The sequence below is a fragment of the Procambarus clarkii genome, chromosome 43 (genome assembly GCF_040958095.1).
Source record: "Procambarus clarkii isolate CNS0578487 chromosome 43, FALCON_Pclarkii_2.0, whole genome shotgun sequence".
Classification (NCBI taxonomy): Eukaryota; Metazoa; Arthropoda; class Malacostraca; order Decapoda; family Cambaridae; genus Procambarus; species Procambarus clarkii.
In genome coordinates this window covers 3,834,749-3,857,710 of record NC_091192.1, presented here as the reverse complement: position 1 = coordinate 3,857,710, position 22,962 = coordinate 3,834,749, and the positions used below count along the sequence as shown (strand labels likewise).

Sequence of the window (22,962 nt, the reverse complement as noted above, 5' to 3'; positions counted from 1 at the left end):
TCACAAAGCCCCAGCCAAGAGACGAGGCATCCGTAAATACATAGAGTGTGGGAAGGGGAGGGTGCCATGGCACCGAACCCCAAAAAAACGAAGAGGAATAAAGTAAATCTCGGAGTGTGAACCCAGCCGTCGCGAGAACGACGAAAAGGGCTGCTCCGAAGATACCAGAACAGCCTCCAAAGCCAAACCATGCCCAAAGGGTAAACCAGCATGGCAAAGTTCAGGATCCCACACAACTGCTCAAGCAACCACTGAGTGACCCGGGTCTCCCTCAATACAGCTGAAGGCAGGACTGCAACCAGAGCAACACAGCAGAAGGGAGGGAGATGGACGCAGTCCGCAAATCCTACAAAAGGCCCAACCAAGTCCGAAACTGAGACGGAACCAACTGGGACTTTTGCCAATTCACCAGGAACCCAAACCCAACACACTGGGAGAGAACCAGATCCCTGGCTAGCAGAGACTCAGACCAGCTGGGAGCCCACACCAACCAGTCATCGATGAAGGCTACCAGCCAGGAAGACACCGGAAGCATGAAATGCATCCGATCAGAAGAAGAGAAACCAAACTCAACCAAAAACTGGGTCCAACACAGGCGTAACCCGGATCTTGCCTAAGGCCTCCCAAACCCCTCGTGAGAATAATCCGAGAGGAAGAAATACCTCCAAAAAGACCAATCCGAGGAACCCTAGGGAACCAGGAAACAAACCTGGGGGGGTGGGGAGCCCTACCTACCACATTTGCCTGTGGAGAAGACGCACAATGTGAATGAAAGATTTAAGAGTTTTTTTTCCTGATAAAAAGAGCCCCATAACTAAATCGGCCATAATATGGACAAGATACGAAGGTTCTAAGCTTGGAAACTGGGTACAAAACTGGAGCCCATAATAAAACAAGAAAACAGTCCAGGGATCACAGGCTGTGAACACAAGAACGAGGCAATGAGATACAAAAGTGCCACAGCCTCGGACACAAGACCGGGAGACATGGGGAAAATGAGTCGGGTAGTTTCCGAAGGGCTCCGTTGGTTCAGCTGGGGCTTCATCATGTTTTGTGCCCAGTGATGATTCTTTGTTTCTACCTTTGCAGCACCGATTCTGTCTCAGTGGATGCCTTGTGGGTAGATCCCATTTTCTTGGTTCCCTGTTCCAAGGCCTCTCCTCAGATCATCCACAGTGTCATTAAATCTAGTCAGACTGCAGTCTATCTTTGTGCCCATGATGTTTGCAAACATGCTGTCCTCTCGGCCAATTTTGCTAATATGTCTTGGGTTGACTACTGGGTGCAAGGATTCTGGAAGTTGAACAGGGTTTTGGCTGCCCGGTACTTGCTTAATGTCCCTGGGTCTCGGCATTCCTGTATTGCTTTGGGTCAGCTGCCTACACCTATCATCTCTATTTCTTTGTGATGCCTGTGGTGCTCCCACCTTCCTGGCAAGTCCCTCCTTTTCTTCTCCATGTGTACATAGCTACAGAGAGCCACAAGGGACTTCCCCCAGAAAACAATGGTAGAATGTAATGAAATGCCAATTTCTGGGCGAGACCCAGTGGCTCTCTGACACTCCCTCAGAGAGCCACCGGGGCAAATGAGCAAGTGCTAGTTCATAAAATTTTCAGTTGTTTCTTTATATAATCTGGGGAAGTTCCATTGTTATTTTAGAGTCTGCAGGAATCGGAAATTGCCAGCTGTGGTTTGTTTTGTCTTTCCGAATTTTCACACAACACCCAAATTTCTGGGTGCCTTCCCCCTGATGGTGGCATAAACAAATAATTTAAAATATAAATACCACTGTTCCCTGCATCTCTGTGCCTTAAGAGATACTAGCAACAAGAAGCTACTGGGGGTCACCCAGAAATTGGAGTTTCATTACATTCAATGCCGTTTTTTTCTTAGTGTATGTGACTTAAAAGCACACGTCGTATTGTTCAGCCATTCTTCTCAGCTTATTTCTATCAGGTCATGGTTTATTTGAGAGTGGCTGCACATGTCTATTGTCTATGCTAGTCTGAACTTTGATTAGGTTGTGATCTGAGTAACATCTGTTTGTAATCATTATTTCTTATCAGTTCATCAGGATTTGGATCAGGATGTAAGTTATTCCAGACCTACATACAAGCACTAATACATGAGGAGTAATACATGGTTTGGATCAGAGTGCAAGATGTCCCAGACTTAAATGCTACCACTAATACATGAAGAATAATGCTGGGGTTGGATCAGGGTGTAAGATGTCCCAGCACTAATATGTGAAGAGTAATACTGGGGGTTGGATCAGGGTGTAAGATGTCCCAGACCTAAATGCTACCACTAATATGTGAAGAGTAATATTGGGTTGGATCAGGGTGTATGATGTCCCAGACCTAAATGCTACCACTAATATGTGAAGAGTAATATTGGGTTGGATCAGGGTGTAAGATGTCCCAGACATAAATGCTACCACTAATATTTGAAGAGTAATACTGGGGTTGGATCAGGGTGTAAGATGTCCCAGACTCATGTGTTACCACTCTTTCATGAAAAGCATGAAACCTTATATCTGGTCAGGAAGGGGTGGATGTTTTTGGCTCTGGGACATCTTACACCTCAGTTTTAATAATACAGTACCTACTTGATACCTGCTTGATGGGGTTTTGGGAGTTCTTCTACTCCCCAAGCCAGGCCCGAGACCAGACTTGACTTGTGAGAGCTTGATCCAATACTGTTGTTTAGAGCAACCCACAGGCCCACATACTCACCACAGCCAGGTTGGTCCGGCACTTCTTGAAGAAAACTATCTAGTTTTCTCTTGAAGATGTCCAAGGTTATTCCGGCAATATTTATTATAGTTGCTAGGAGGACGTTGAACAACCGCGGGCCTCTGATGTTTATACAGTGTTCTCTGATTGTGCCTATGGCACCCATGCTCTTCACTGGTTCTACTCTGCACTTTCTTCCATATCGTTCACTCCAGTATGTTATTTTACTGTGTAGATTTGGACCTGGCCCTCCAGTATTTTTCCACGTGTATATTATTTCTTATCTTTCTCGTCTCCTTTCTAGTGAGTACGTTTGGAGAGCTTTGAGACGATCCTAATAATTTAGGTGTTTTATCGCATATATGCATGCCGTACATGATCTCTATACTCCCTCTATTTCACAATAAAACGTAAAATAAAACAAATAAACATTAAACAAATAACATAAAATTCTTAAAATAAAAAGCTTAAGATCATAACTTTTCTAGTGACAGCCTACAATACTTTCTTCTGACTGACACATTGCAAACATCAACAAAATATTTTGCTTACTGGTATTCTGAATTCAATATGTTCATTTGCACACCATAAAAGATATCTCCTGGCTGCCGGACTAAGCATGTTGGCTGTGTCTGTCATTACCAAGGATCAAATATCTGAATGGTGGAAATTTCTTTGTATGCTTCTCGAACCTTCACTACATTTGAGCTCACATCCACATCATCCTTTCCTGAGGCAGCACCTGTTAGAGAATAACAGTTGTCTATGTCAGGTGATAATGTTACTTCAGTATATATATTAATACAAGCAGTTATAGAAAGTACAGATGTGGCTAGAATATATAATTAATAAAGACAGTTACAGAAGAAGCAAACATTAATCTTTAAAATGATATATACTCCCAACTTTAACCTTCAAACCGCGCATATCATATATAAATGATATCAGTGACAAAACTGAAACCGCGCACATCATTTATATATGATTTCGTGTCTAGCGCTATAATTTAAACTCCCCGCCTGGGATAGGGGCAACTATAGTACAGCCACGACCGATAGTTGCCAGATGCCACCTAGAAAAAAAATCCAGGCCAACATTCTTGGGTGTGAGAGCGTCAGTATTGAGCAAGCCACCAAGGCTGGCGCACGCAGCACGAGCTCACAGCACCGCTGTTCAGCTTGTGACCACAGCATCGCCTACAAATACCATAATATATATGATACTGCTATTATTTAGCAGTGAGAGTATTACTGAAGCCCCCTGACTGTGATAAAACTGACCAGGATTCTGATAATAGCAGGATTGTGGTGATATTTAGCGCTGTGCTCCATGGAGGGAGGCGTAAGGCTGTGCGAGGGAGGGTTGTGGCGTTGTCTTCTGACTGTGTGTGGCCACCATTTATTGACTGCACTCACCATACCAGCTTAGTGGTTTGATATGGTGAACACAAATGTAGATACTTATATATAACGTGTGTATATAGGGTATAAACAGCAAGAGGAGTAGGTTGGGAGCCGCCATTTTGGTGAGGGCGGTGGCGTCGTCTGCACGACTTATCATGTTGTTTACAGGTGACCACAATAGTCTTTGGGCACCATACCAGCTTATTTGTTCAGGTATGGTGAATAAAACAGGTAGATACTTATATATAATGTGTGTATATAGCGTAATAACACCACAAACAGTATTGTTGAAGGACAAATATTAGTGCGTCTGGCCTTGAGGGCGGCCGCCGATCAGCTGACTGTGTGAGTAGCTACGTCTTATGGCCTTTACTCACCATACAAGCTTAGATGTACAGTTATGGTGAACAAAACATGTAAATACGTATATATAACGTCTGTGTATAGTGAATAAATACAGAAAGAGTATTGTAGGAGGTGAATTAGGGTGAGTGAGGTGGTGTTGATGGAGTGAGTGGCTCGCTAGTGTTTGGCGGTCACTCCTCGTTGCTTTTTGACTCACAAGACCAACTTAGTAGTTCGTTATGGTGTACAAAACATGCAAATACTTATATATAACCTGTGTATATAGTGTAACAACAGCAAAACTATTTGTTTATTGTTTTATGAACATAATAATTGAATCACTAATATGCACACCATAATTTTGAGTACAGCGATGGTTCACACATTTTATAATATAAATATACCACAATTCACTGTATGGAATAATATTACTGCAAAAAAACTAAGAAAAAATCAGAGACATTGAAATAATTAGGTAATAATATATTTGTGGCAACTGCCGTCTGACAGCTCGGGCGGAGTAGACCTCATCTGGCGAAGGCTCTGCCAACGCCCCTTTTTTGCCACACTTCCCTACCCTATTGCGGCTAAATTATCCCACCTATGATTTTTTGTTATTTTTTCCGTGATCAGGGAACAAAAATGAACACTTCTATAAGATGAAAGAATTTTTTGGATTTTTTTTTTTGTTGCGCCTGTGGGTGTGAATTCCATTTGGGCCCCTAGCGGTTTGAGGGTTATTGGTGCTATTCTTTTTCTGATTAGCATACTGTACTATACTTGTACTGTATTCTTGGGATGGCCCTTCAGGAGTTCCACTAGCTAAAGCAGTGGGGTTGCCAGGCTTCAGTGAATCACACCAGGCCTTTGAGACCCACCCAATCCTACCAAGAGCTAGGGCCAAAATCTGGCGCTCTCTGCAAAATAAGGGGAGCTTGGGGGATCAGAGATCAACTCAAAACCCAGGAAAACCATGAGATAGTTAAAGCACACACAAACAAGCAACTGCTTAACCCCTGCACTGTGCTCACTGAGATATCCCATTTCACAGGTGGTGATCTCAATGAGAAAACTCGTTTGTAGGTACAGTACATAGAGAGAATGATTCAAAACTCCCACGGATACACAGGGCTCATATCTGCTTCCTCAGGCCTCCAGTAAACAGAAACCATCTTTGAAAAACAGTGCTGAATGTAATGAAACGTCATTTTCTGGGTGAGCCCCGGAGACTCCCTGGAGCTATTGGACTGATATGCGATCTCATGTCTAGGGCATCAGTCAATTGGAGTTCAGCCTGCTAGGGACCACGAGCCAGAACTTGGCCCCTTCAGAGAGGCACAGGAAGCAATGGCCTATGGAAACTCACATGTGGTTGGGGGTATTCCTTGTCTACCATCGACTAGGGTAAGGCCCCCAGAATGGTAGGCATAACAAAATAAGCCCCACTTGGTAAGAAAATTACAACCAAAGACCGAACAGAGACGCACACCTTCCCCAACACCCAAGGAAACATGCAAACAAGCAAACGTCATACACCGTTGCCGCGCCACTTGGCCGCGCAGCCCTCCCCTTCCCAGGAGGGGAGAGCCCTGGCTCCCCCGTGCCGGCTACTTACACCTCCAGTTTGGAGGCTGAGCATCAAAAGCAAAACGAAACCACCGACCAGAGAGAAGGGTGGGTGCCAAGGAGCCTCCTGGTCTCACAAAGAAATTGGCGTTTCATTACATTAAACGCTGGTTTTCTGTGGGGAGCCCTGTCGCTTCCCTGGAGCTCCATAACTTCCACAGGCCAGAGGTGAAACAAAGTATAAGACAGCTTGCAGAACAGAGCACAAATAACATCCACTCCGAACGCAAGCTGAAGCGGCTCCGCAAGTGTCGCACAACATGAGGAGACAGTATTTGGCATAAGATGACGGTCCTGAAACAACCAAGAAAGGAAGGACAAGACAACCCAATCCAAAATAGAAGGAACCTTCATACTACTGCCGAGACGAAGCACACAGGTAGGATACCATCAACAAAGTCACCTGCTCACCATACAAGTGGTGATAGACCCGTGTCAGAAAGACCAGACATGAAGACATGAGGAGAAGATCGAACCAGCTACATAACAGACTGGCTCGATCTGCTAAAAGAAGCGGAGCCACTGGAAGACCCCCAGGAAGCAGTGCCTGAAACCAAGGCTTGGCTGACCAACAAGGGGCCAAGAGGACTACTCTCCCTTGGTAAGTCTCCAAGCAAGCTAGGATCTCGAGCAACAGCGGAACTGGGGGGGAGGGAGAGGTACAGGTAACCCCACGTTGACCAGTCCTGCCTGAAGACATCGACCCCGACGGCCTCACAGTCGGGAAAGTGTACCACATATATAGGGCCACTTTGACCATGCCGACGCGAAGAGGTCCACCTCTGGAAGCCTGTACATCCGGCAGAGCCAACTGAACGAGTCGGTATCTACTGTCCATTCCATGGACAGGGAAATAAACCGGGGACAGGCCGTCCGCCAGAAAGTTGGACCCCCCGAACCAGCCCCAAAAAGCCAAGGACCGCATCAAACCCCCCCACGGTTCAGGCAATGAACCACCTGAGAGCAGTAAAAATGGAGCCGGATCATCGAACCGACATCCGTGAACACATCGAGCGAGTGCTCGAGTAGGCGCCAGGGCACTGAACCCCAAAAATTCGAAGAGGAAGCCGGTGAAACAGCAACCGACATAAGGCACCCGGAGGCCGAACCCAGCAATCACACGAGAGGCAGAAGGGATGTTCCCAAAGGAACCCAGAACAGCTGATGAAGCCAAACCCAGCCCGGCAGGTACACCATCACGGCAAAGTTCAGACTCCTTCAACAGAGCAGCCAATGCCCGCACCAACAAAACCAGTGTATCAGACCCAGGATCAGCCCCAAGCGCCTCTATGTCCTTAAGCCAGTTCGAAGACAGCTCGAAAAAGGAAAAGAAACAGAAGACCAAAGCCAAATGGCCACGGGCGTACAAGTCCTCAGCAACCAGGGCAGCCGAAAGGGAGGGAACCTACATGTGAAGCTGTACCAGGCTGACATCCTGAGGAAGGGCAGGGGCGAACAAACACACATTGAGGCGCTCAAACTCGCCCCCCCCAGGTAAACCTGCGCAACCGTAAGGGCCTCTCGCCAGTCAAGCGAGCTGGACTGACAGAATGCATGCCATGCCCCTAATGAAAAGATAGGACAATCTGCCAACCAGGACGACTCTAGAACCTCGTAACGCACCCAGTAAGGAAAGGAAGAACCAAACTCAAAAGATCCAGGATCCATTATCGAAGCGTAATCTGGGTCACGCAGGAGGAACACTGCAATGGCCTCCTGCACCTCATGAGGTAGGATGCAGGAGGCCAAAAACCTCCTGAAAGACAGGACTGAAGTACCCCAAGGGAACCCGGAATTGAACCCGGGGAGGGGTTGATGCCACATCAAACTTGTACAAGGAGGGGGGATAAGAAAACCCCACCCCCTGCTCACAGGGTACCAAAATCCAAGAGAGGTCAAACGGGGCCCAAGCCGCCCAAATCAGCCTTTCCCTCACCCTGGAAACCTCCACATCAGGACCCAGGGTCGATCCATCCTCCAAACCCTCCACCTCGCCACACCGGATGAAGCATCCCCAGAAACTGCCCGAATCTCACCACCAACTAACCCTGCCCCTTGCCCCTTCCCCAACTCCGAAACTCCCGGAGTCAGATGCAAGGGGGGGAGGAATAGGACGAACAACAGCAGGAAAAAGACTAGGGGAAGCAGACAAAACCAAAGTCGAGGCGACTAACACCCCCAAGTCCAGGTTCCTATAACCAAAATGGGGCAGCCTTGGGGCATCCGGGTGAACAACCAATCTAGTACGCTGCAGCAACATATAACGTGCATGCAATGCTGAAGCTGCCTGTACCCGAATATCATGATGAGTGGATTGTGTGAACTGGAGTACAAACAAGCAACACCACTTACAGGACTCCAGGTCGAAGGTGTCACCAACCCAACAGGCAGCATGAGGGAGGCAGAAAAGATGATTGTCATCCTGAGACAAGGGGACAGAGCAACCCTCAAACTCGCATGAAGTGAGATGGGACCCAGAGGACATATCTATCGGACCACCGAGCCCCAGTGGGGGTTTCCAGGGGCCCTTAGACACTCTGCTAAGGGAAGCCCAGGTGAGGTACTGCTAACCGGCGCCCCAAACTACCAAGCAAACTACTAATAGCTGAACCCCCCTGGGATGTGTACACACACTCTGGGACGTAGGTGGAGGACCACCAAGAATACAGAATGATACGGGGGTCCACAACACCAAGGGCAGACCCTCCACCAGGCAGAAAACAAAAACAAAAGAAAAAACCCCGAATGAATACAATGTCACCAGGCGGAACAGAACCGGCCACTGTATTATGGTGAAAACAAGCTGCACAGTACTTTATGCCCCTACCAGTGACGAAGCTACCTCCTACCCAGAGGCAAAACGGAGCGCATGAAACATCCCAACTGACTCCAAGGGCAGGTAATCACCGAGCAGCAAAAGACCACCGCGGAGGTAGGTCCCAAGCGACTTGTGGAAGATTACCCCAAGCCACATGGACAGTACTTACAGGGCACCTAGGGAAGTTAACCCTAGGCGCATGCAGCCCGAGTACCGGTAAAAATGCTCCTGGCTTGCGCACCACCACAAGATTGGACTACATCACAAGGCACAGAACTGGAACAAGTCTGGAGCCAGAGTCGCACAACTGCCAGGTCTCACATCAGCCACAGAACTGACGCCATGGATAGCCAGCGTGGGGTTTGGGGCTCCCCTTTTCCCTCCAGGGGACGGGGGATCTGCGCAGATAGCAGCGTCATGACGGTTGTGACACCATGCTCCTTAACTCGTTTTTCATTTGGGGGAGTTCTGTCCAAAAGTTCAGCTTTCTGTAGCAATATTTTAACCAGATAGGGTTTGTTTTGGGGTATATACCTTTCTGGGTGCCTGACCCAGTCGATGGCAGATCTAGAATACTTTCAACCACACGGGGGTTTCTATAGGCCATTGCTTCTTGTGCCTCTCTGAGGGGGACCAGGTTCTGGCTCGTGGTCCCTGGTAAACCTAGAACTCCATTCGCTTGACTGATGCCAGGGCCTAATACATTCATATCAGCACTGATAGCTGTGGGGAGCTGAAGGGGCTTTCCCCAGAAAGAGCACCACGAGACTTCATACTGTCGCCGAGACAAAGCTTACAGATAGGACACCATCTAAGAAGCTACCTGATCACCATACAAGTGGTGATACACCCACACCAAAAAGACCAGATACGAAGAGCAGAGGAATAGACCAAACCAGCCACATATTGGACCGGTCCAATCTGCTGAAAGAAGCAGAGCCACGAAAAACACCCCGGATTCAAACACCGAGCAACTAGTGCCTGAAACCAAGGCTGGGCCGGCCCCAAGGAGCCACCAGAACGACTTTCCCCCTAGTAAGTCTCCAAACGAGCCAAGACCCAAAGCAATAGTTGGACCAGTCCTGCCGAAAGGCGTCCACTGTGATGGCTCCACAGTCGGCAAAGAGCGCCACATATATTGGGAGTAGCCGAGACCACGCCGACACGAAGAGGTCCACCTCTGGGAGCCCATACGTCTGGCAGAGCCAACTGAAGGAGTCTGTGTCGACAGGGGGAATGAACCAAGACAAGCCGTCCATCAGGACGTTGGACACTCCCTGAATATGAACAGCATGGAAAGCCAAATCCCGAGAATCCAGCAGAAGAGTCACTCGAAGCAGCCAGCCCCAAAGAGCCAAGGGCAGAAGAGAACCCCCATGGTTCAGACAATGAACCAAAGGAGAGCAGTCTGAAAGAAGCAGGATCGTGGAACCCAGAGCCTGCTTGATACCTGCTTAATGGGGTTCTGGAAGTTTTTCCACTCCCCAAGCCCGGCCCGAGGCCAGGCTTGACTTGAGTTTGGTCCACCAGGCTGTTGCTTGGAGCAGCCCGCAAGCCCACATACCCATCACAGCCCGATTGGTCCGGTACTCCTTGAAGAAGACAATATAGTTTTCTCTTGAAGATGTCCACGGTTGTTCCAGCAATATTTCTGATGCTCGCTGATACGACGTTGAACAACCGCGGACCTCTGATGTATATACAGTGTTCTCTGATTGTGCCTATGGCACCTATGCTCTTCACTGGTTCTATTCTGCATTTTCTTCCATATCGTTCACTCCAGTACGTTGTTATTTTACTGTGCAGATTTGGGACCTGTCCCTCCAATATTTTCCATGTATATATTATTTGGTATCTCTCTCGTCTCCTTTCTAGTGAGTACATTTGGAGAGCTTTGAGATGATCCCAATAATTTAGGTGCTTTATCTCGTCTATGCGTGCCGTATATGTTCTCTGTATTCCCTCTATTTCAGCAATCTCTCCTGCTTTGAAGGGAAACGTGAGTATACCTTGGACGTAGGTTCAAACCCTCGTCACGGCCCCTTGAGGATTTGTTCATTTGACAATGCTATTCAGCTAGGTGATTGCCAGCTAAGAAAAACTGGTGGAATGTTTTCAGTGACAGATACTGGATAAGAGGTTTAGTTCAGGGTCTATACTTGTTTGCATAAGAGGGCTGGTTGTATTAAAACAAGGCAAAAAAGGCAATTACAAAATAAACAAATTTTGATATAAAAGGGGGGAAAATATAAATATATACGAGACTATACAAGACAACCACAAAATGAACAAAAAATGAGGTAGATTGCTTACAAGTACTCTCAGGTACACTGAAAGTAATAATTTGCAATTTGCGACACAGGCAAAGCCAGGGAAAACAATGAGTAAGGGAGTATGGCGAGGCTAGGCAACCTAGGTAATAATCAAAGCAAAGAAAAAACGAGCGTTGAATGTAATGAAACGCCATTTTCTGGGTGAGTCCCGGAGGCTCCCCGGAGCTATCCCAGGCTGATATGCTAATGTCAGACTTTGGCATCAGTCATGTGTATGGAGTTCTTAGGCCTACCGGGGACCACGGCCAGAACCGGGCCCCCTCAGAGAGGCAAGGGGAGCAATGGCCTATAGAAGCCCCCGTGTAGTTGGAAGCATTCTATGTCTGCCATCGACCGGAACAGGCACCCAGAAAGGTAAGCGCCCCAAAACAAACCCCTATTCTGGTTAAAATTGCTACCTAAAACCGAACTAGTGGATAGAACTCCCCAACCGAAAACAAGCAAACTAGTGTGACGTCACACACTGCCGCGCCGCTGTCTGCGCAGCTCCCCCCTCCCCGGGAGGGGGAAGGGGGAGCCCCAGACCCCCCGCGCCGGCTACCCACACCTCAGTTCTTGAGGCTGGATGTCAAAAACGCGAAAAACCGCCGACCGGAGGGAGGGAGGGATGCCGGGGAGCCTCCGGGACTCACCCAGAAAATGGCGTTTCATTACATTCAACGCTGGTTTTCTGGGGGGAGCCCCGTCGGCTCCCCGGAGCTAACTACCCACAGACAGAAAAAGAGGGACTTACCCGGGAGGCGGTCGTCGCTCACCCCTCAACTCGAAGCCGAGACAACTGGCTGCAACCGCCGACCCAAAGCAACACAGGCCCGACGATGCCCAGGGACATTCACAAGGTAACGAGCAGCCAGGACCCTGTTCGACCGCCAAAATCCCCGCGCCCGAATATCAGACCAAGACATATTCCCAAAGACGGCAGCAAGAGCCGCGAACGTACGAACGTCATGGGCACGGGGATAGACCGCAGGCTGGCTGGACCTAATAACCCTGCGGACGACCTGAGAGACCCGAACCCGCGAACAGGGAAGAAGGGAAACCGGATCAACCCACAGCGCGTCCCCGGACACAGAAGCTGTGGCGCGCAAATAACGGCGAAGCGCCGCAACCGGACACAAAACATGATGCACCCCCGGCCTGACCAACCAAGCATCAACCACCCATGGACCCCTCCGGAACGCAGCAGTCTCATTCTTCGCCAGAAAAGAAGGAGACGGCTGCAAACGAACAAAACTATCACCACGACCAAAAGAGCAGAAACCCCTGCGCCGGAGGAGAGCATGAAGCTCCCCTACCCGACCCCCAGAGGCCAAAGCCAACAAGAAAAGTGCCTTGGAAAAACAATCCTGGACCGAAGGGGCCACAACGAAACGAGGAGATAAAAGGAAAGCGAGCACTCTGTCCAAAGACCAGGACGGCTCAGGCGACGCATGAGCAGGCCGGAGGTGAAACAATGCACGAGACAGCTTGCGAAACGGCGCAGACGTAACATCGATACTGAAAGCAAGCTGAAGCGGCTCCGCCAGCGCCGCACGATACGAAGCGACAGTGTTAGGCATAAGATGACGGTCCTGAAACAACCACGAGAGGAAGGACAAGACCACCCGAACAGACAAGGAGCTAAGACGACGAAGACGCAAAAAGAAACGGAAGGACCGCCAGGAAACTTCATACTGCCGCCGAGAAGAAGCCCTCAGGTGGGACACCAACAAGGAGGCCACCTGAGCACCATAGAGATGATGATAGACTCGAGTCAAAAAAACCATACGCGAAGACTCGAGGAGAAGATCGAACCAGCTACGTGACGTACCGGCCCGATCTGCTGAAAGAGGCGGAGCCGCGGGAAAACCCTCGGGTTCGGACACCGAGCAACCAGCGCCTGAAACCAAGGCTGGGCCGGCCACCAAGGGGCCAGAAGGACAACTCTCCCCCGGTAAGTCTCTAAGCGAGTCAGGACCTGGAGCAACAGCCGAACCGGGGGAAAGAGGTACAGGAACCCCCACCTCGACCAGTCGAGCCGAAAGGCATCGACCCCGACGGCCTCGCAATCGGGGAAGGGCGCCGTATAAACTGGAAGACGCCGCGACCACGCCGACGCGAAGAGGTCCACCTCGGGGCGCCCGAACGTCTGGCAAAGCCAACGGAAGGACTCGTCGTCGACCGGCCACTCCGTGGAGAGGGGAACGAAGCGAGACAGGGCGTCGGCCAAGACGTTGGACACGCCCCGTACGTGAACCGCCAGGAGAGCCAAACCCCGAGAACTCAGCAGACGAGTCACCCGAAGCGACCAACCCCAAAGAGACAAGGACCGCATCGAACCCCCGCGGTTCAGGCAATGAACCACCGGAGAGCAGTCCGAATGGAGCCGAATCGTCGATCCGCGGGCCACCCGAATCCTCCCCAGAGCAAACCACACTGCCGCGAACTCCCGCACCGTACTGTGAGCTCGACGGAAGGACGGATCCCAACGCCCCTGGCCGGCCTGGTGAGCACTGGTCACAAAACCCCAGCCGAGAGACGACGCATCCGTGTACACATCGAGCGAGGGCTCGGGTAGGCGCCAAGGCACTGAACCCCGAAAAACCCGAAGAGGAAGCCGGTGACGCAGCAACCGACGCAAGTCCCCCGGGGGTCGAACTCTGCGATCGCGAGAGAGGCGGAAGGGGGAACCCCGAAGGAACCAGAACAGCCGTCGAAGCCAAACCCGACCCGGCGGGTAGACCACCATCGCGAAGTTCAGGCTCCCGCACAGCCCCTCGAGCAACCGCCGGGTGACCCGAGGGCCCTCCAGAAACAGACGAAGGCGGGACCGCAGCCGCAGGAGAGACTCCGGAGGGAGAGACAAGGAGGCGGTTCGAGAGTCCCACACGAGACCCAGCCAAGTCCGAACCTGAGAGGGAACCAGATGGGACTTCCTCCAGTTCACCAAGAACCCGAACCCGGCGAGCTGGGAAAGAACCAAATCCCTGGCTAGCAAGCAAGCTGACTGGCTGGGAGCCCAAACCAGCCAGTCGTCGAGGTAGGCCAACACCCGAACACCTAGGAGACGCAAACGAGCCACCACAACCCGTGTAAGGCGTGTGAACACGCGAGGTGCCAGGTTCAACCCGAACGGGAGACAACGAAAGCGGTAACTCAGACGCCCCACTACAAAACCGAGCCAGTCCCTGAACCGCGGATGAATCGGGACATGCCAATAAGCGTCCCGGAGGTCCAGGGACACCATCCAAGCTCCCGGCTCCAAGAGGAGCCGAACCTGAGACAGCGTAGTCATCCGAAAGGAGGGGCAATGAACCCAGGGGTTCAGACGGGACAAGTCCAGAATGAACCGCAGGTCCACGCAGTCCCGTTTCGGAACCGGAAACAGACGGGAAACCCATCTGAGGGACGACGTCGTTTCGACGACGCCCAAGCGTACCCACTCCAAGACGACTCGACAGAGCGCAGGGGAAGAAGCCTGCCCTGCCAGCCCCGACCCCCCAAAGGGGGGAGGGGCCACCCAACGCCACCGCAGGCCGCGAGACACGACCCGAAAGGCCCACAAATCGTGGGACCAGGCGCGGGCGAACAGCGCAAGCCGCCCCCCATCGCCCCGTCAAAGGGGCAAACCGCGAAAGGGCCGGCGACCCTTACGAGACCCAGAACCCCGCACAGCGCGAACACCGCGCCGACCAGACGAGGGAGGGTCCGCAGGAGGAGCCAACCCCAAACCTGACACCAGAGGCCTACCACGACGAGAGGAACCCCGAGCCCTGGCACGACCTTTCCGGGAAGACCCACCCCGGGACCCCCAGAAAACCAACAAGTCCGACATCGGACGACAAGCCGCCGACGCAGCCTGAATAAACTGCGCCACAGCCGACTCCCCAAACAGGAGAGGACAAAAAGGTGAAGAACGCCTAAGAGCCAGAGCCCAAGCAGATTCCACGGAGGAACCCAGCACCGCCTGCCGACACGCGAGACGGGAAGCATAGAACAGGGAAACTGCATCCCGCAAAATCGGCGTGAACAGCTTCAACAAGGCAGCCGACGAACGGGCAGCCGAGGACAAGGTGCCGGACCCCGGGACTGACCCAAGCGTCCCCACATCCTCCACGAGCCAATCCGAAGACAGCTCCAGGAGGGAAAAGAACCGCAAGGCCGAACACAAAAGGCCCCGAGCGCGCAAGTCCTCCGCCACGAGCGCCGCCGAAAGGGAGGGAACCTGCACATGGAGCTGAATAACGCCCACATCGCGGGGAAGGGCAGGGGCAAACAAGCACTCATTCAGGTACTCAAGTTCACCCCCCAGGAAAACCTGAAGCACCGTGGAAGCTTCCCGCCACTCCAGCGTGCGGGAACGACAGAAAGAATGCCAGGAATCCAGACCAAACAAGGGGCAGTCTGCTAGCCAGGACGACTCCGGAACCTCGTAACGGAGCCAGAAAGGGAACGAAGTCCCAAACCTGAACGTGGACGGATCCATTTCCGAGGCATAATCCGGGTCTCTAAAAGCAAAGCGGGGCAGCCCCGGGGCATCCGGGGAACCAACCGAGCGCGTTGCAACAGACGAAACCTAGACTGCAACGCACGCGCCGCCTGTACCCGAATAGAATCATCAGAGGATTGGGTAAATTGAGTCACAAGCAAGCAGCAACACTCACAGGACTCAGGGTCGAAAGTATCACCGACCCAACAGGCAGCGTGGCAGAGGCAAAAACAATGAGGGTCACCCTGAGACAAGGGGACCGAGCAACCCTCAAACTCGCACACAGCGAGTGGGGACTCCGGGGTCACATCCATCGGACCCACGCGCCCCCTAGGGGATTCCCAGGGTCCTGAGCGTTTACTTTAAGAGGACTCGCGCTCAGGTAGTCCCAGGCAGGGTGCTGCAAACCGGCGCCCAAAACTACCAAGCAAACTTCTAAAGCTGAACCCCAGGGACGTGTACACTCACGGGGACCTAGCAGGGGGCGCCACCGAGGAGAACAGTGGAAGGGCAAAAACAAACTGAATAAAATGACAGAACCCCCCACCAGGCAAAAACAAAAAGAAAAACAAAACCCCGCAAGAGGACAGCGAACCCCAAGGAACAGAGCCGGCCGCGATGTCGGGAATTACAAGCTGAGCAGCACCCTGCGCCCCTACCAGTGCAAACTGCCTCTTACCTGCCGGTAACAAGGGAGAACAGAACACCCAAGAGCCCAACAGGCGGCCGAAAAACCGAAAGGTAAAACGGACCAGCAGAGGCAGACCCCGAGGAGCCTGTGGAAGGTGGCCCCAAGCCCCAAGACAGGGCACCTAGGGAAGGCAGCCCTAGGCGCATGCAGCCCGAGTACTGAAGATAACTCCTGGCTCTCGCACCCACAAAACTAACACCACACTCAAAGCACAGTGCAGTAGCGACACCGGAGCCAGAGCACACGACCATCGCCTATAGCATCAGCCTCAAGAACTGAGGTGTGGGTAGCCGGCGCGGGGGGTCTGGGGCTCCCCCTTCCCCCTCCCGGGGAGGGGGGAGCTGCGCAGACAGCGGCGCGGCAGTGTGTGACGTCACACTAGTTTGCTTGTTTTCGGTTGGGGAGTTCTATCCACTAGTTCGGTTTTAGGTAGCAATTTTAACCAGAATAGGGGTTTGTTTTGGGGCGCTTACCTTTCTGGGTGCCTGTTCCGGTCGATGGCAGACATAGAATGCTTCCAACTACACGGGGGCTTCTATAGGCCATTGCTCCCCTTGCCTCTCTGAGGGGGCCCGGTTCTGGCCGTGGTCCCCGGTAGGCCTAAGAACTCCATACACATGACTGATGCCAAAGTCTGACATTAGCATATCAGCCTGGGATAGCTCCGGGGAGCCGACGGGGCTCCCCCCAGAAAAGTTGAATAATAAACATAGGCAAATTTAATCTTAATGATAATTAACTATAAATATGATCCTATAATTAATAAGAACTAAAGAAAAATACTAATGTACTCAATTAAGTCCAATAAATGACTAATATGAATTAAATTAAAATTTAATTTAAAAAAACAGTGTAACAAAGAGACTTTGATTACCTAGCCTGCACTAGGTGACAAGGGGGTTAATTATGATGAGTCATTGATAGGGATAATAAGGTGAGACACTTGCAGCACACCACCCCACCATCATTGACCCAGGAAGAAATTCATACTGAATTGTTCGAGGAGGGTAAAGAACCCGATAATGATGAATCCGACACAGATCAAGACCACACACAGTCAGAAGACGTGGATATGACCGACAGTGAAAGTGAACAAGTGGGTGTCACTTGCGTCAGTCTTAGCCTCTCATCCCATGCCTCCTCGCCCAAACTCAACACCACTTCGTGCCCAACCACATAGTTCATGTGTTACTTTGCAAGATGATGATTTTTGGGCAACGAGTCTGAGGAAGGTGAATCATTTTCTGCTTTTAGTGATTTAGAATCGGAAAATTTTTTTTACCGCGCCTATCCCTAATGCCATTGGTATTGCCAAGCGAAGTTTTGACGCGTCAGCAGCGTGTGGCCTAGCCAAGCGCCACCGCATGGCACCACATGGAGACAATGAGGAACAAAGCCCCTCATCTTCAAGTAATTTTCCCTCATTGTCCATTCTCGCCCCTACTGTTGCTAGATTGGCTTCAGCTCCTTGTCCACGGATTCTTCGCCGTGGTGCCACTATTACCTGTCGGAAGACAGCAGGTATATTTGTGTGGAGTGATGGGGAAGATTTTGTTCCAGAAACTCACGTCTTTGACAATAAAGATGTTGGGATTACAGGCCTTTTCTCTGATAATGGTGATGAAATTATTAAAATGGAATTCTTTACTATATATTTTGATGAGCCGCTCATGGAACATATTGTTCAGGAAACTAACAAATACGTTGCTGATCTCATTGAAGGTGAGAAGTTATCAGATTTTTCACGAACTACAGCGTTGGAAAGATACTACTGTAGGTGAAAAGTATGTGTTTTTGGCAATGTGTATGTTGATGAAACACTGTGTCAAACACGTAATCAACTATTGGAGCAAAGACCAAACTGTTCCAACACCATTGTTCGGGGAAATATATGTCTCGAGACAGATTTTTTATACTCCTTAGGTGTCTTCATTTTGCAAGTAATAAAGATGAGGCACAGGATGATAGGCTTTGGAGAGCGAGGCACTTTCTGAATGAACTTATTGGAAAGTTCAGAGATTTCTACATACCAGCTCAGAAGCATGTGACTGATGAATTCCTTGTGCTTTTCAAAGAATGTGATGCCTTCAAGCAGTATATTCCCTTCAAATACCACAGATTTGGAGTGAAATTCTTTGTACTCTGTGACTGTGAATCAGGAATGGTGTTACACATGATAATGTATTCAGGTACAAATGTAGACATTCTTGGTAATGACAAACATGTCTTCTCAGGTAGTATGGTGAAGTCCTGCTTGCATCATGGCTAAATAAGGGCCACATATTATACACAGATAACTATTATACAAGTCTTTTGGTAACTAGGTTCTTGCTTGATAATTGAACTGAGAGTGTGTGGCACAGTAAAGGCAAAACGAGGGGAAATGCCAGTGTTTGACAATGCTACACTACACACAGAAATCACAATAGTGTGATGCATCAAATGAACAAATCCACAAGGGCCGTGACGAGGGTTCAAACCTACGTCTGAGTGGATCCCAGACACTGCCTTAATCGACTGAGCTACGACATGGTTAAAAGAATTGCAACCAGGAAATCATCTTGATTTACCGACGAATCCTGCAGTCTCTCTGAGACACAAACCAGGGTTTTACGCAATACCCCCATGCATGCATGTAAATCAGGATGATTTCCCGACTGCAATTGTTTTAACCCTATAGCAGCTCAGTCGATTAAGGTAGCGTCTGGGATCCTCTTGGACACAGATTCGAACCCTCGTCACGGCCCTTGTGGATTTGTTCATTTGATGCATCACACTATTTTGATTTCTGTGTGTAATGAAGTAAGGGCGAAGAGGTAGAACAGCCTATTGACATAGCTCGAGTGCATGGGGGAATTGTGTAAAACCCTGGTTTGTGTCTCGGAGAGACTGCAGGATCCGTCGGTAAATCAGGATGATTTCCCGGTTGCAATTCTTTTAACCACGCGTAGCTCATTCAATTAAGGCAGCGTCTGGGATCCACTCGGACGTAGGTTCAAACCCTCGTCACGGCCCCTTGAGGATTTGTTCATTTGACAATGCTATTCAGCTAGGTGATTTCCAGCTAAGAAAAACTGGTGGAATGTTTTCAATGTGGTGGAATGACAGATGTGAAGTGAACATGTTGACCACCATTCACAGTGGTACAATGGTGGACAGTGGCAAGGTGAACAGAACCACCAGACAAATAATATATAAGCCAGATTGGGTTTTGGACGACAACATGAACATGCATTTGGTGGATAAATGTGATATTATGGTAGGTGCAGTCGAGTGTGTACAGAAAACAGTGAAGTGGACCAAGAAGATGTTTTTCCACCTTGTTGACGTAACAACAAGTTGAACAGTTGCAATATGAATTTTGTGAAAACGGGTAGAAAACCACATTTCCGTGCATTTAGTTTTCAAGTTGTGAAACAATTACTAAGAAAATTTGGCAAAGAAATCCCTGGCATACAAAGACCCATTCAGGACCCAGTACTGCACCATGCTCCCACAACCAGGCTCGCTTTTAGGGAGGCCTTTCACACACACAAAATAAAAAATTACCACCAACTGGAATGCATGCAATAGGCCAGCATGAGTACATTGTGTGCAAGACAACACAAAGGTGGCCACAGAAACGTAAATGCACCAAACACTCAAGATGTGACAAACACAATGAACATAATACTTTGCAAAGCTTTATGTCATGCAGCTACCTGCAAAGTTCTGTTAACTACTGAGATTAAGATCTATCTAAACAAACTTAACCTTCATTAACTTATCCTACTTAGTTCTAGCCCAACAATGGCTTTTAGCCAAAAAAAGATAAATAGAATATTTGCAGTTAACAATTAATGACCAGTTCTTATATAGTGTAAGAACTCCATTTGCATTAAGGGGTAAAAAAAAAACTTGAAAAGTATGGACACAATAATTACACTAAGAGATAGCATTATAAACAAAGAGCCCAAGGCTATTTAACATCCTCCCTCTAAATACATATATAAGAGAAAGTAACAGAAGACTCATACCTGAATTAGAGGAAAAATTTGACAAACAACTATGGTGTTCTTCTGACTAGCTGGGCTGTAGTGCCTGTTTCGAATTATAAGCTCCAAGAACCAACAGTGTGGCTGCTCAGGCTATCAACCAGGAGGTTAATCAAAAATTGGGCCATGGAAGCAGTGACACAACCAGAACAATCATAAGGTAACCAGTATCAAGGTCATGATGGACACAAATAATTTTAATTTATTTTATTTTGTAGGGGACAGGAAGCTTGTGTATAGACGTATATACTTTAGGCTTGTATCACAGTGTCCCAAGGTTGAACTACTGAACCTTCCCAAGATGCAACCCCAATAACAATTGCCAAACTCCCAAGTACCTATTTATTGCTAGGTGAATAGAGACATTAGGTGAAAAGAAATGTGTCAGCCTAGCAATCAAACCCAGGATCCCTGATTATGAGTCAGAACAAAGCAACAGTACTACAAGACCTTATGGAATGACTATAATAATTAACAAGCTCATTATAACCATAGATATTCCTTAGTATTATTCCATAGTTATATTAGTATTTTGTTCCTTCTTTTTTATGAGGAAGTCAGTGTCTGTTTACACTACAGAAGCCCCAGGAGTTACTGGATAATGCATTTTGGGCCAGGTATTTTCTGGCCCATAGAACCAGCCAGAAAACGGGAAAAAATTCAGTCAACTACCCTGTGACCCCACAGGTGATATATGGGTGCCAGGCGTAAAAAAGCAGGCTGTTGAACAGGAATGCCAGGTAGCCGTATCACGACCCAAACGACTATAAGTGCATTCCGTTAGCTGGTGCCCCGCCTGGCTGAACAGGTGTCCAGACGCCCACTCGTCGTCAAGGTTTAACCAGGCGTCGCCTGCCTTATAATTTTTCACTAGCCTTAGGCTATAGCAAACCATACCATGCCCAATGTGCGAGATCAACTTTGTAGTCTTTCAGAGACCCTCGGGCGAAGCAGGAGCCAAACGTCCACACACCTTCGAGGCTGAATTAGGAGCCAAAGGCACCTTCTTTATGATAGGTGTAGTTTGCGTGAAGGTTTTCCTCCAGATGACTACACAAATGGACCAGTTCGGTCCAGCAAAGTTTTTGTTTACATCAGCAACGCATTCATTCACATCTTTTAAAATATATTTTTAAACACTAGATTAATAACAATATTTTTCAACTAGTCAATCTTTTTTATGTTTACCTTATTATTATTTTATACAGTCTAAGTTCGTATCACCTTATATTAACTAGAACAGGAAAGAACAAAAGTAAACCTTTAGTAGATGAAAATGATTGATATTTATATTAGTGCTCCTTATTATTGATCAAAGATGCTGCATATAGACACTTCTACATAATGCAATCCTGTGAGAAGGTAATATTATAATAATAATAATAATAATAATTTTTATTTAGGCAAAGGTACATACATAAAGAGATTTTACAAAGTTTGTTGGCTTTATAGATAGGAGCTAGTACATACAATGCCTAAAGCCACTATTACGCAAAGCGTTTCGGGCAGGAAAAAACACTACTGACTAAAGCTTAAAACTAATGGGTAAAAAGAAAAAAATGCGTTAAGTACAAATAAAAATAGAGGTAAAAGAGGGGGGAACATTGTTGAAAAAACAGCACAAATACAATTACAAATTATTACAGAAAATTACATTAAAACAGCGTTGATTTGTAAAACAAAAAAAAAAACAAAAAACATACATGGGTTGACAATAGAGAGGTAAGGTAGGTTACAGGGAATTTATTAGGTATAGCTTCGTTTTTAACTTAAACTGGTTGAGAGAGGTACAGTCTTTAACATGGTTGGGAAGGTCATTCCACATTCTGGGCCCCTTGATTTGTAGAGCATTTCTAGTTTGATTAAGTCGTACTCTAGGAATATCAAAACTGTATTTATTTCTGGTGTGGTGCTCATGGGTTCTGTTACAACCTTCTATGAAGCTTTTAAGATCAGGATTGGCATTACAATTTAGCGTTTTGTATATGTATAGTACACATGAGAGAATGTGCAGTGACTTAATGTCTAACATATTCAGGGATTTTATTAATTTTATTCAGGGATATTATTCAGGGATTTTAGGGATTCAGGGATTTTATTCAGGGATTTTATTATTGGATGAACTTATAGTCAGCTGATTAGTCAGAGTTGGTTTATTTTTGTATTAAGGCAGGTATAATCTTCCCTAATTCCATGTATGACTATACCATCCTGTGAGATGGGAATAATAGTTGAACCTATACAATACAATACAATACAATTTTATTTAGGTAAGGTACATACATACAAAATTTTTTTACAAAGATTGTTTGACTTAAAGGTAGAGCTAGTACATACAATGCCTAAAGCCACTATTACGCAAAGCGTTTCGGGCATGATAAACTTAAATGACAAGCTTAATACTAATTGAGCATAATGAGTAGAATGAAAACAAGAAATGAAAACATAGATGAAAAAGCAGCACAAATACAATTATGTCGACAAACAGCGCTCTTTAAAGAAAAAACAG

The 22,962-nt window shown here is 48.2% G+C and overlaps 1 protein-coding gene across 5 annotated transcripts in view; it reads right to left on the bottom strand.

The window, feature by feature from the left end:
• LOC123755711 (tRNA (guanine(10)-N2)-methyltransferase homolog) overlaps positions 1–21,562 on the bottom strand; it is a 306,814-nt gene extending 285,252 nt beyond the window's left edge. For 2 of the 5 annotated variants that reach the window (XM_045738447.2, XM_045738448.2), the window contains exons 1-2: positions 21,329–21,554; positions 3,288–3,477 (exon numbers count right to left, since the gene is read on the bottom strand). In XM_045738447.2, coding sequence (XP_045594403.2) covers positions 3,288–3,374 — 87 coding nt within the window. In that variant the 5' untranslated portion in view covers positions 3,375–3,477; positions 21,329–21,554. Of the gene's footprint in view, positions 1–3,287; positions 3,478–21,328 lie in introns of all 5 variants that reach the window. The other 3 variants (XM_045738445.2, XM_045738446.2, XM_069299999.1) reach the window with 3 other exon arrangements.
• Positions 21,563–22,962: the final 1,400 nt, after the last annotated feature.